The following is a 14805-nucleotide window of genomic DNA, read 5'->3' as shown; positions in this document are numbered from 1 at the left end:
ACCCTGCGGCCTCGGAGATATAGAGGAAAGAATATACACCCTTTTTTTTTTTTTTTTAAACACAATTCTTTCCTGCTATTGAGTACCCTAGGATCTGCGGTATGGCGGGTGATTCTGTTATGATTGAGTCACCGTAGGAGGCAAAAACAGAAATGCTAGCTAAGTCCAGAAAACCAGAGAGGTAGGCAGCTATCGGATTGCAGACCCCTGAACCTATCAACACAACTAGCAGTAGCCGTGGGGGGTTCCTACGATGCCCTAGACTCCTCGATCACAGCCGGAGAATTAAATAGCCTAAAGACAGAAAGGGAAATCTAAACTGCCCCAGAGCAGACACCAAAGTAAAAGGCAGCCCCCCACATATAATGACGGTGAAGCAAGAAGAAAGAACACAACTCAGACAAAGATAGACTGAGCAAAGACGGGGCCCAAGCTAACTAGATAGGAAAGGACAGGAAGGCTGCTGTCTGCAATCCGTGAAAAACCCTATGAAAATAAGAGCCAACAGACTGACAGTGAAAAAGGCCCTGAAGACGCTAGGCTTCAAAAAGACTATGTCAGTACTCAGGAATATTCTGAAGACAGAGCAACCGGCAAAAGGAGAATCAGCTCACCCCAGCAGGGAATGGCAGAATCCAGAAAAGCAAGGCAAACAAAAACAAAACACAAATGCTAAAAGGCAAAGCAGAAAACTTAGCTTTAGAGGAGCAGGAATAAGACTGGTTTCCTAGAAGTCCACAGAGAAATCACCCGCAGGGCAGAAGGGCGTCGGCAGCCTTATATCCAGTCCGTGACTCCACTCAGCCAGTCATCATCATTAGGCTCAGGTGCCTGATAATCAGGCTCATTACCTTCCTTTACCAGAATAGGGAGTTCACCAGACCTCAGTGACGAAGGGGAAAATGAACTCACAACAATGTTCAGAGCTATGAAGCCTTCCTTTTCTCGCATCTCCCACCGTTCATGGAGAATCTTTCTCGGCTGGTGTGCAACTAAATCAGACCTCTCCAAGGGTCATTCATTTGTTTTCCATTTTGTCCTTCTTACATTTGGGTCTGAGATCTGGTCTGTCCTTCAGTTTTCTCAAGAGACAGGTGTCTGTATTTTCCATACCTTTTCGAAAGATTATAGCGTCTCGCCTGCAGATCAAGACCTTTCTGCAGAGAGTTGGGCACTCTGTTCCCCCCTACCGACCTTCGATAACACCTTGGGTTCTCAATTTAGTACTCAATATTCTTCAAAAATCAACATTCAAACATCTATGAGACATTTTTCACTCCTTTCCTGGAAGGTTGCCTTCCCGATCACCATTTCTTCAGATGAGTTTCCAAACTTGCAGATCTCGTCTTTCCTTCTTATCTAGGGTGTCACCGGGACAAGGTAGTCTTGTGTCCGATACCATTCTTTCTCCCCAATGAGGATACTGTTTTTTCTTTAAACAAACTAGACCTGGTAGAGTTCTCTGTATCTACCTTCTCAGGACAGCACACATCAGATGGCAGAATCACTGTTCTTAATCCCAGTATGTACTGATAAAGGTCTTGGCTGTTTCCAAGTTTATCGAAGCCTTCTGGGTTTGCTATGCCATTCTGAAGCCTACTGACTAATGGACAGATCACATCCATTTAAGGTTACCGTACACTCCTCTCGCTCAGAAGGGGTCTCCTCTGTCACCCACCACCAGGTGTTGGTCTCGTAGATTTGTTGGACTGCTACATGGTCTTCCTGTCATACGTTTGCTAAGTTCTACAAGGTTCACATGTAGGCTTAGTCTTATGTGAATCTCTAAAGAAAAGTCCTGCAAGCAGCAGTGACCTGCGCTCTGATTTGAAGGTACTACCTTTACTCACCCTTGGGACTGCTTTTTTGCTGCTTTTGGACATCCCATGGTTTCCTGTGTCCCCCAATGAAGCAATAGAGAAATGAAGATTATGGGTACCTAACATAAAATCTCTTTCTCGGAGCCTTCATTGGGGGACACAGCACCGGCCGTTGTTTATTGTTCATTGTGGTTATGTTATGATCGTTGTATACCTGTTGCTTCTCCTACTGCTTTCTCACTAACTGATGAACTTCCTGACAGTTGGTGGGTATATACTGCTGGGGAGGAGCTAACTTTTTTTTGCATAGTGTCAACCTCCTAGTGGCAGCAGCATACACCCATGGTTTCCTGCGTCCCCCAATGAAGGCTCCGACAAAGATTTTACGGTAGGAACCTAAAATCTTCATTTTTAAGCTTGCGTAAAGGGTGTTATTCTCTGCAGTGCATTGACTCGCTTGCTTTCTATCTCCGCCTTTCTCTGGCTCCCTGTGGTCTACCAAGGGCAAAAATGCTCTCTATAAATGGATAAAGAGGACCTTGCTCAAAATAATTGAATCAAATACCTTAAAGAAACAAACAAGCCATAAGATCCTGATTCTGATGCTTTTTTCCATTTTCCACTGCATCACTCCATTGCAGAGATATTCACTTTAGTTTGTTCTAGAAGGCACTATGTGAGATCTCTGTCCATTTTTCCAGTCTTCACTGGTGGCCCGCAAGTTTCACCCCTACCTCCCAGACACTGCTAATCACAGTTTGGCAGCGTCTGAGGCTGCTAGATCAGGAACTGAGCTGGGAGTGAGCGTCAAGGAAGTGGTTGAAAGGGGCACAGCCTTAGAGAAGACTTGAAGAAATGTCCACTTGGTCTGCAAACAGAGATTTCACATGCTGTGCTCCAAAAGCAAAAAATGTGACTATCAAGGAGTGACACAGAGAAAAATGGAAAAGAGCAGCAGAATCAAGAGGGCTTATCGATTTTAACAAGTATTTAATGGGGTTTTATTCATGTACAGGCTGCAGTCAGAAAAAACACAGCTCCTGAGACTAGTGTCTCAATGTCAGATTAATACCATAAGCATACATACAGAAGCTGCTAGAGAAGTGTGTGATAGAAGATATATTTCTTCTCCTCCTTGGGTCACTAATAACACAGGATTTTATCTCCAGCATCAGCCCTATGAGCACATTTAGCCTGGCTGTTATGGTATGTATGCTTATGATACAGCTCCTATGTTAGTTGCGACACAGGTCCCAGATGTGTATCTTCAGACTGAAGCCTGTCCCTGAAACTTGATTCAGACGGGCTGCTGTTTGAAATATGTGACGGGTGCCATTTTATTATAATCTTGAAGAACCTTTTTAACGCCATTTCTTTTTAGCAACTGACAGGTCTTCTTTAAAAGGGTATTGCCATCTCAACATTCTCTTAAGTCTTTTCCAGCACAGCGACTCTCACTCTACGCATCAATTAAATAAAGCAGACCTCCAATGTTAATAAAGTGATGGTATATCCTCTCACTTTATAGGATGGTAAAAGCCCTACAGCATAAAAGTATGGATAAGAAGAAATTGCCTACAAGCTGAGGAAATGGATACCATATGGTGACTGTGGATAATTAGCAAGAATTACACAAACACAAAAATAACTTCATTTGTGCTATTTAATACTTTTCAAACAAAAATAAAATAACACATTAAAACTAGATTATAACTTAAAGCTTTAGCGGTTTTAATCTTCACTGTGACATACATTCAGTGGAACGTAAAAGACAAAAAAAAAAAAAGAAAACACTTGTAAGTGCAAAGAGATTGTAAATGCAGTAGAGCTGTAAGGTACTGTTGTCAAAAGCAAACAGGTTAAAGGATTTTAGTGTATGAAACAAGATCTTCATCAGCCTGCCTGGCATTGTATAAGCATCCTTGTGGCTCTCCAGCATGTCCGCTCCACCAGTTGCTACAGTCTTAGACAGCCTTAACAGTGCTCTCCATGTCGTGAAAACATGAATGTTCATTTGTACAAGCTCATGGTGGGACTCTGGTACATGCACATGTATGCATCGCACAGGAGCCTCCGTGCACAACCCTGAATGTTTCGAGAATCTAAGGCATGAAGTTCTTCCAAAGACATTTTCAGATATTCCCCGACTTCTGGGCAAGGAGTAACTTGTGGAATGTTAAATCCATTCTGCCCACCTGCGAAAAAAAATAAATCTGACTTAATCCAAGACATTTCTAAAGATTCTAAAAGATATTAAAAACTTGACAGTTCTTGGATTCTTAAGAACAATCCCTTTTGGAGCCTCTACCTATATAAATCACGACTAGTGATGAGCGAGCGTGCTCGGATAAGGTGGTGTTTGTTAGGCAATCCCTGCATATGTTGCAGCTGTTGAACAGCCGCAAGACATGCAGCCACGGTGACTCGTACATAGTATTCGAGCAGGCCGAATATATTAGCACACGAGTGTGCTCGAATAACACTTGATCCGAGCACGATCGCTCATCACGATGAAACGTAACATGTGAACACACAAAACGCGCGTCGGGGACTTTGGGTTGCTCTCCTTACTGACGTCTTCTCTGGCGCCTGCTATATTGGTATGCTAGCTTTCAATTTCTGATTATTATATCTGTATATTTGTACTACATCTATTTACAGATATCGGTCCACTATGTAGTCATGATGGTTAACTATTCCATAATATTGCATGCCTATGACCTTTTCCCACAAACAGATTTAATCTCCTGAGATTAAGGACTAGAAGGTTATAATTATCTTCATCAGTTGTTTTCTTACTGTGATCTTCTTTTTCACTCTGTTTTAAATGTATATTTCATTATTGTGCAATAATAGAAATGTTTTGGATATTTGTAGTATTTAAAGACTCCAAATGTTCTCTTTTTTCATATATTGTTTAATATGGAGTCCTTTAAAGGCCAGGCACGGCAAAAGATGTTTTGTCCAAACATGGCCTTAATACTATGACTACCTAGTGGATTTTGCTTTACTATATAGATCACAAGTTTGTGCTGCAAACCGCTCTTTTTCAAAATGGCACATCATACCTTGGCCAAAAGCCCCTCGTTGTGACTTACTATGAAATCTATGCATCTATGTTCCTGGCCGGTCGTGATCATCATTACCTGGGACCGAAGTGCACAAAAGCAAATTTCCATAATCCCTTTGTCACCATGGATTATGGGCTAGGATGATTGGCTCTTCTTGGTGCAACAGCTAAATTATCAGCTTCTACTCTGAGAATTACTTTGATACAATGAGCTTAGCATTTACACGTGAACACGTACCATCACGATCGGCCATGCTGTCAAAAAACACCCATGAGGAGTCATCCCTTCCATACTTCACAAAAGCCACATAATGACTGGTCTCAATGCATAAAACAGCAAATAAGTCCATTTTCTGGTATGGTATGCAGCCGTGTCTCCAGTCCCAGTCTGGCAGCTCCTTTGGCAGGGACACTGGGTTGAATTTATGATGCTGTCTTTTTGGGTGGAGATGAACCTTTGGAGAGAAAAGTAGTAACTTTTTTAAAAATGTGTTAAGATTAACTGTAAACCATAACCCTTTTATGAGCCGGAGAGCTTTAACATTTATTATAAAGTACTGACCTGGGTATTGCAGGTTTTACAGAACTGCTTGATTTTCCCTGCAGAAATATCACTGTCATCGTAGCACTCCCTGCATTCATACATGGCAAGCCCTCCACAGATGCGGCACTGCCGGGGGGCTGGAAGGATGAGGAAAAACGGCAGCAGGATTACAATATAAATATATTATAATATTATATATATATATATATATATATACAGTGCATTGCGAAAGTATTCGGCCCCCTGGAACTTTTCAACCTTTTCCCACATATCATGCTTCAAACATAAAGATACCAAATGTCAATTCAAAAACTGAAAAGTGGGGCGTGCAATATTATTCGGCCCCTTTACTTCCAGTGCAGCAAACTCACTCCAGAAGTTCATTGTGGATCTCTGAATGATCCAATGTTGTCCTAAATGACTAATGACGATAAATATAATCCACCTGTGTGTAATCAAGTCTCCGTATAAATGCACCTGCTCTGTGATAGTCTCAGGGTTCTGTCTGAAGCACAGAGAGCATCATGAAGACCAAGGAACAAAACAGGCAGGTCCGTGATACTGTTGTGGAGAAGTTTAAAGCCGGATTTGGATACAAAATGATTTCCAAAACTTTAAACATCCCAAGGAGCACCGTGCAAGTGATCATATTGAAATGGAAGGAGTATCATACTACTGCAAATCTACCAAGACCCGGCCATCTCTCTAAACTTTCATCTCAAACAAGAAGAAGACTGATCAGAGATGCAGCCAAGAGGCCCATGATCACCCTGGATGAACTGCAGAGATCTACAGCTGAGGTGGAACAGTCTTTCCATGGGACAACAATCAGTCGTACACTGCACAAATCTGGCCTTTATGGAAGAGTGTCAAGAAGAAAGACATTTTTCAAAGATATCCATAAAAAGTGTCATTTAAAGTTTGCAACAAGCCACCTGGGAGACACACCAAACATGTGGAAGAAGGTGCTCAGATGAAATCAAAATCGAACTTTTTGGCAACCATGCCAAACGATATATTGGGTGTAAAGGCAACACAGCTCATCACCCTGAACACACCATCCCCACTGTCAAACATGGTGGTGGCAGCATCATGGTTTGGGCCTGCTTTTCTTCAGCAGGGACAGGGAAGATGGTTAAAATTGATGGGAAGATGGATGGAGCCAAATACAGGACCATTCTTGAAGAAAACCTGTTGGATCTGCAAAAGACCTGAGACTGGGACAGAGATTTGTCTTCCAACAAGACAATGATCCCAAACATAAAGCAAAATCTACAATGGAATGGTTCACAAATAAACCTATCCAGGTGTTAGAATGGCCAAGTCAAAGTCCAGACCTGAATCCAATCGAGAATCTGTGGAAAGAGCTGAAAACTCCTGTTCACAAACTATCTCCATCAAACCTCACTGAGCTTGAGCTGATTGCCAAGGAAGAATGAGCAAGAATTTCAGTCTCTCGATGTACAACACTGATAGGAGACATACCCCAAGCGACTTGCAGCTGTAATCGCAGCTAAAGGTGGCGCAACAAAGTATTAAGTTAAAGGGGCAGAATAATATTGCACGCCCCACTTTTCAGTTTTTGGATTTCCACAAAAATTAAAATAACCAATAAATTTCGTTCAACTTCACAATTGTGTCCCACTTGTTGTTGATTCTTCACCAAAAATTTACATTTGGTATCTTTATGTTTGAAGCATGATATGTGGGAAAAGGTTGAAAAGTTCCAGGGGGTCGAATACTTTCGCAAGGCACTGTGTGTATAATGTATATATATATATATATATATATATATATATATATATACACTCACTGGCCACTTTATTAGGTACACCTGTCCAACTGTGTGTTAAGACTTAATTTCTAATCAGCCAATCACATGGCGGCAACTCAGTGCATTTAGGCATGTAGACATGGTCAAGACAATCTCCTGCAGTTCAAACCGAGCATCAGTATGGGGAAGAAAGGTGATTTGAGTGCCTTTGAACGTGGCATGATTGTTGGTGCCAGAAGGGCTGGTCTGAGTATTTCAGAAACTGCTGATCTACTGGGATTTTCACGCACAACCATCTCTAGGGTTTACAGAGAATGGTCCGAAAAAGAAAAAAAATCCAGTGAGCGGCAGTTCTGTGGCCGGAAATGCCTTGTTGATGCCAGAGGTCAGAGGAGAATGGGCATACTGGTTCGAGCTGATAGAAAGGCAACAGTGACTCAAATTGCCACCCGTTACAACCAAGGTAGGCAGAAGAGCATCTCTGAACGCACAGTGTGTCGAACTTTGAGGCAGATGGGCTACAGCAGCAGAAGACCACACTGGGTACCACTCCTCTCAGCTAAGAACAGGAAACTGAGGCTACAATTTGCACAAGCTCATCGAAATTGGACAGTAGAAGATTGGAAAAACGTTGCCTGGTCTGATGAGTCTCGATTTCTGCTGCGACATTCGGATGGTAGGGTCAGAATTTGGCGTAAACAACATGAAAGCATGGATCCATCCTGCCTTGTATCAACGGTTCAGGCTGGTGGTGGTGGTGTCATGGTGTGGGGAATTTTTTCTTGGCACTCTTTGGGCCCCTTGGTACCAATTGAGCATCGTTGCAACGCCACAGCCTACCTGAGTATTGTTGCTGACCATGTCCATCCCTTTATGACCACAATGTACCCAACATCTGATGGCTACTTTCAGCAGGATAATGCGCCATGTCATAAAGCTCGAATCATCTCAGATTGGTTTCTTGAACATGACAATGAGTTCACTGTACTCAAATGGCCTCCGCAGTCACCAGATCTCAATCCAATAGAGCATCTTTGGGATGTGGTGGAACGGGAGATTCGCATCAGGGATGTGCAGCCGACAAATCTGCGCCAACTGTGTGATGCCATCATGTCAATATGGTCCAAAATCTCTGAGGAATGCTTCCAGCACCTTGTTGAATCTCTGCCACAAAGAATTGAGGCAGTTCTGAAGGCAAAAGGGGGTCCAACCCCTTACTAGCATGGTGTACCTAATAAAGTGGCCAGTGAGTGTATATACACACACACACACACACATACACATATGCCTTAAAGATGTATTCATACCCATGAACTTTTCCACATTTTTTCACGTTACACCAACGAACTTGAATGTTTTTATGGAGATATATTATGATATCAAAACAAAGTAGCAAGTATTTGTGAAGGGTATAGGAAATGATCCATAGTTTTCTAACCATTTTAAAAATATAAACCTGAAAATTGTGATGTGCATTTGTATTCTGTCCCCCCTGTAGTTTGATACCCCTAAAGAAATTCCTCGGTGACCAATTAATTTAGAACTCTCATAATTAGTAAATTGATTTGACCTGTGTGTAGTTTCTTCTAAGTATAACTACAGCTGTTCTATGAAGGCCTCAGAGGCGTCTGATGACATTAGGGATCAAACAACATCATAAAAACCAAAAGGAGCACATCAGACAGGTCAGGGATAACGTTATGGAGAAGAATAAAGCAGGGTTAGGTTATAATAAATAGCCCAAGCTCTGAACATCTCACAGAGCACTGTTCAATCCATCATCCAAAAATGGAAGGAGTATGGCATAACTTCTAACCTACCAAGACATGGCCGTCCACCTAAACGGACATCCCAAGCAAGAAGAGCATTAATTAGAGAAGCTGCCACGAAGCACATGGTCACTCTGAAGGAGCTGCAGAGATCCACAGCTCAGGTGGGAGAATCTATCTACAGAACAAACTATTAGTCGTATACGCCACAAATCTGGTCTTTACGGCAAAGCCGCAAGAAAAAAGCCATTTTTGAAAGAGAGCCATGAGAATTCCAGTTTGCAAAAGCCATGTAGGGACACGGCTAGCATGTGGAAGAAGATTCCCTGGTCACAATGTAGAACTTGGTGGGCTAAATGCAAAATGTTGTGTGGTACAAAACTTACAATTCACAGCACCTTGAAAACACCTTCCCCACCGTCAAACATGGTGGTGGAAGCATAATGCTGTTGAAATGCTTTTCTTCAGCAGGGACAGGGAAGCTGGATGGAGGTAAATACAGTGTGATCCTGGAGGAAAACCTGTTAAAGCTTGAAAAAGACTTGAGACTGGGATTTAGGTTCATATTCCCACAGAACATCAACATACTACCAGAGCTACAATGGAAGGGTTTAGATCAAAGTATATCCATGTGTGTGAATGGCCCAGTCACAGTCCAGACCTAATCTATGACAACTTATTTGCCAGCTAGTGTCAATTATACCGAGCCGCAGAGTTTGTCACCCTACCAAAGAGCAAGTGGCGCCCTCGCTCAATGTCAACTCGCCCTGATATTCCCCATTACACCTTATGTGTATAGAGGCTATAACAGTTTAATAGCTAGATGTCCAGAAAAACACGTAACATAACCAAATAGGTTGTCACGAAGTATCATATATATCGTCCGGCAGAAGGTTCATCAGTCAATAATTAGCAAATGTGTAGTCGTAATTATACCAGAAAGAATGTCAGCCAAATTATAACATGAAGCCATAAAACATCAGACTAGTGAATCCAGTGTTCACATTGTGTTTGGTAAATATTCACACTAAATACCAATGTTGGTAAGATAAATGTACAGAGCATGCTAAACTCGACATTTCCCCAGAAATAGGCTCATCAGGAGAACATACAGTCAACCTCTGGTCAAAAGTATGTGCAAAATATCAATCCTTAGCTTCCAGTTATAGTCACCTGATCATCAGTTGGCTATGGTATCCATAGTAGTGGGTATACTGTTAGATAACAGCTCACAAAATGACTTCCACCATGCAGCATGACATAGGGAGAACACTTTGGGGCCATTAAATAGGAGTTGGTAACTTAACTTTAAGTATGAATTGTTCTCCACTAGTGATGAGGGAGAATGCTCGGATAACACGCTTGCTCATGGCTATTCTCCACCTGTATCACACTGGTGTAGGAGGTGATGCGGCATCGCCATACAATAGCGTTATTCAGAAATGTTGAAGCTACAGTGGGGCAAAAAAGTATTTAGTCAGTCAGCAATAGTGCAAGTTCCACCACTTAAAAAGATGAGAGGCGTCTGTAATTTACATCATAGGTAGACCTCAACTATGGGAGACAAACTGAGAAAAAAAAATCCAGAAAATCACATTGTCTGTTTTTTTTTCCTTTTATTTGCATATTATGGTGGAAAATAAGTATTTGGTCAGAAACAAGCAATCAAGATTTCTGGCTCTCACAGACCTGTAACTTCTTCTTTAAGAGTCTCCTCTTTCCTCCACTCATTACCTGTAGTAATGGCACCTGTTTAAACTTGTTATCAGTATAAAAAGACACCTGTGCACACCCTCAAACAGTCTGACTCCAAACTCCACTATGGTGAAGACCAAAGAGCTGTCGAAGGACACCAGAAACAAAATTGTAGCCCTGCACCAGGCTGGGAAGACTGAATCTGCAATAGCCAACCAGCTTGGAGTGAAGAAATCAACTGTGGGAGCAATAATTAGAAAATGGAAGACATACAAGACCACTGATAATCTCCCTCGATCTGGTGCTCCACGCAAAATCCCACCCCGTGGGGTCAGAATGATCACAAGAACGGTGAGCAAAAATCCCAGAACCACACGGGGGGACCTAGTGAATGAACTGCAGAGAGCTGGGACCAATGTAACAAGGCCTACCATAAGTAACACACTACGCCACCATGGACTCAGATCCTGCAGTGCCAGACGTGTCCCACTGCTTAAGCCTGTACATGTCCGGGCCCGTCTGAAGTTTGCTAGAGAGCATTTGGATGATCCAGAGGAGTTTTGGGAGAATGTCCTATGGTCTGATGAAACCAAACTGGAACTGTTTGGTAGAAACACATCTTGTCGTGTTTGGAGGAAAAAGAATACTGAGTTGCATCCATCAAACACCATACCTACTGTAAAGCATGGTGGTGGAAACATCATGCTTTGGGGCTGTTTCTCTGCAAAGGGGCCAGGCCGACTGATCCGGGTACATGAAAGAATGAATGGGGCCATGTATCGTGAGATTTTGAGTGCAAACCTCCTTCCATCAGCAAGGGCATTGATGATGAAACGTGGCTGGGTCTTTCAACATGACAATGATCCAAAGCACACCGCCAGGGCAACGAAGGAGTGGCTTCGTAAGAAGCATTTCAAGGTCCTGGAGTGGCCTAGCCAGTCTCCAGATCTGAACCCTATAGAAAACCTTTGGAGGTAGTTGAAAGTCCGTGTTGCCAAGCGAAAAGCCAAAAACATCACTGCTCTAGAGGAGATCTGCATGGAGGAATGGGCCAACATACCAACAACAGTGTGTGGCAACCTTGTGAAGACTTACAGAAAACGTTTGACCTCTGTCATTGCCAACAAAGGATATATCACAAAGTATTGAGATGAAATTTTGTTTCTGACCAAATACTTATTTTCCACCATAATATGCAAATAAAAGGAAAAAAAAACAGAATGTGATTTTCTGGATTTTTTTTTCTCAGTTTGTCTCCCATAGTTGAGGTCTACCTATGATGTAAATTACAGACGCCTCTCATCTTTTTAAGTGGTGGAACTTTCACTATTGCTGACTGACTAAATACTTTTTTGCCCCACTGTATATGCGTTCCAAATAAAGAGTGCATGTGTAAGATTGATGAAACCAACCTCTCTTCCGCAGCATCATCCCATAATGGCTGCAGCCCGGGAGAAAAGGAATCATAGAATGGTAGAGTTGGAAGGAACCTCCTGGGTCATCTGGTCAAACCCCCTGCTTAATAGAGGATTCACTAAACCATCTCAGACAGATGTCTGTCCAACCTCTGTTTGAAGACTTCCATTGAGGGAGAACTCACCACCTCTCATGGCAGCCTGCTCCACTCATGTGTCATATTTGATAAACCCCAATTGGGGTCTGTGGGCCATTTAGCAGGAGACATCCGATTAGACCAACAGCACCCAAGCATGAAATATTGCACATATCCCAAAATAAATGACAGGAAAGTGTTGGTATATCACAAGTTACGTGAAAAACTGTGGAAAAATTCACAGGGTATGAATACTTTTTGAAGGCACTACATATATGAGATCATATCATTATGTTTCATTGATTCACAAAAGCAGGACTCACTGTCTTCCAACAAATCCGTGATGTTGAGATCCAAGGAGGGAAAGATCTTGTTGAACATCTTAAAGTCTTTTCCGAATCGAGGCATCTGAATTATCAGACAAGATGGAGCCTGGAGAAGACAATGCGTCACGTAAATACAAATTAGCGTGTTGGTTTGTTTTTTTTGTTTTTTTTTGAGTGGAAAATGTCAGATTTTTCAAGTGGCTGCCGTTGAGAATTACAGTAGCGAGGGAAGTACCCCATCTGATTTCATTAGTCGTACCCAGACTAGAGAGGATAAGAATTCTGCTCCGTACCAAACTAATCTATGGGACGAAACGGGGTCTGGAGCCAACACCAGGAAGGCATCAGACATTTGCACAACCCTGGTCCAAAGGCCATTTCAGTAATCTATGGTAGTCGGACAAGAGCCATGAAAAACAGGATTTTGGTTGCTTACCGTAAAATCTGTTTCTCAGAGTCTTCATTGGGGGACACAGGAACCGTGGGTGTGTGCTGCTGTCACTAGGAGGCTGACACTATGCATGAAAAAAATGTTGTTAACTCCGCCTCAGCAGTATACACCCCTCCGACAGGCTGTAGGACAATCAGTTAGTGAAAAAGCAGTAGGAGGAGACATTATCATGTAAGTCAATCATATAATCTTTACAGATAACAAAATCATTGGAGGGCGCTGTGTCCCCCAATGAAGACTCTGAGAAACAGATTTTACGGTAAGCAACCAAAATCCTGTTTTCTCTTTCGTCTCATTGGGGGACACAGAAACCGTGGGACGTCCAAAAGCAGTCCCTGGGGTGGGAAAAGACAGAAACTTCCTTCAGGTCGGAGAACTCACCACTGCCACCTGCAAGATTCTTCTGCCTAGGCTGGTGTCCGCTGAAGCATAGGTATGGACCTTATAGAACCTTGAAAAGGTATGCATGGACGACCATGTGGCAGCCTTGCACAACTGCATGGCTGATACCCTGTTGTGTACCGCTCAAGAGGTGCCCACCGCCCGGGGTTGAAAGGGCCTTGACCCCAGCAGGGGACACCCTGTCCTTCACCCGGTAGGCTTCCAGAATTGCCGTTCTGATCCAGCGGGCAATTGTTGCCTTAGAGGCCGGCAGTCTTCTTCTCACCCCTATGGGGATAACAAAGAGCGAGTCTGCCTTCCTGAAGGGAGCGGTCCTTTTCAGATAGACCCTTATCGCCCTGACCAGGTCTAGCTTATTCAAAGAACGCTCCAGAGGATGAGTTGACGGAAGGATTATATCCTAGTTCAGGTGGAAGGCAGATACCACCTTTGGAAGAAAGTTAGGAGGAGGCCGCAAAACAACCTTGTCCTGGTGCATAATTAGGAATGGAGGGCGACAGGACAATGCCGCTAATTCCGAAACCTGCCTAATAGAGGTGATGGCTACGAGAAATACCACCTTCCAGGACAACAAAGACTTGGGAGCTTCCTGGAGGGGTTCGAAGGGTGAACCTGACAAGGCTTCCAAGACCAACTTAAGATCCCCTAGAGTCACAGGGGATCAGTAAGGAGGGGCGGCATGTGCCACTCCTTGCAGAAAGGTCCTAACCTGTAAGCGGGAGGCCAAATTTCTTTGAAAAAGAATAGAGAGCGCAGATACCTGGCCTTTCAAGGAACTTAGGGCCAGACCGCCGTCTAACCCTGCCTGGAGAAAAGCTAGGACAGATGGCAGGGAAAACAGCATAGGTGTGATGTGATTAGACTCACACCAGCCAAAATAAGCCTTCCAGGCACGAAAATAGACCATGGAAGAGGATGGCTTCCTAGCCTAGATCATTGTATTAATGACTCCGAAATGGTCCGAAAATCCCGGGATTAATAGTCCGAAAATCCCGTTGCTCTCAGTATTGTGGTTTCAATGGCCATGCCGTCCAACTGAGCAACCGAGAATTCGGGTGGTAAAACGGCCCCTGATCCAGAAGATCTGGTCGGTCAGGGAGTCTCCAGGGGGTGCCTGCGAGAAGATTGATAATTTCTGCGAACCAGGTCTTCCTGGGCCAGTACGGGGCGATCAACATGACCGGCACCCCTTCCGCCTTGATCTTCTTTAGCAGTCTGGGCAGGAGAGGAAAGGGAGGGAACAGGTAAGTGAGTCTGAACTGTGTCCAGGGAATGACCAGTGCATCGACCCCTATTGCTAGAGGATCGCGGTATCTTGGGACAAACTGTTGGACCCTTCTGTTCTGTTGCGATGCCAGGAGGTCCACATCTGGAGTCCCCCAGAGCTGGCATATCCGACGTA

The 14805-nt window shown here is 43.4% G+C and overlaps 1 protein-coding gene across 5 annotated transcripts in view; it reads right to left on the bottom strand.

Moving 5' to 3' along the window:
* Positions 1–3465: 3465 nt before the first annotated feature.
* CYLD (CYLD lysine 63 deubiquitinase) overlaps positions 3466–14805 on the bottom strand; it is a 77349-nt gene continuing 66009 nt past the window's right edge. For all 5 annotated transcript variants that reach the window (XM_073576185.1, XM_073576186.1, XM_073576183.1 and 2 more), the window contains 4 exons: positions 12548–12656; positions 5453–5571; positions 5129–5345; positions 3466–4015 (listed from right to left, as the gene is read on the bottom strand). In XM_073576185.1, coding sequence (XP_073432286.1) covers positions 3831–4015; positions 5129–5345; positions 5453–5571; positions 12548–12656 — 630 coding nt within the window. In that variant the 3' untranslated portion in view covers positions 3466–3830. The remainder of the gene's footprint in view (positions 4016–5128; positions 5346–5452; positions 5572–12547; positions 12657–14805) is intronic.

The sequence above is a fragment of the Dendrobates tinctorius genome, unplaced genomic scaffold (assembly GCF_039654945.1).
Source record: "Dendrobates tinctorius isolate UK_male_01 unplaced genomic scaffold, ASM3965494v1 ptg000047l, whole genome shotgun sequence".
Taxonomy (NCBI): Eukaryota; Metazoa; Chordata; class Amphibia; order Anura; family Dendrobatidae; genus Dendrobates; species Dendrobates tinctorius.
This window is presented reverse-complemented; position numbering and strand designations above follow the sequence as displayed.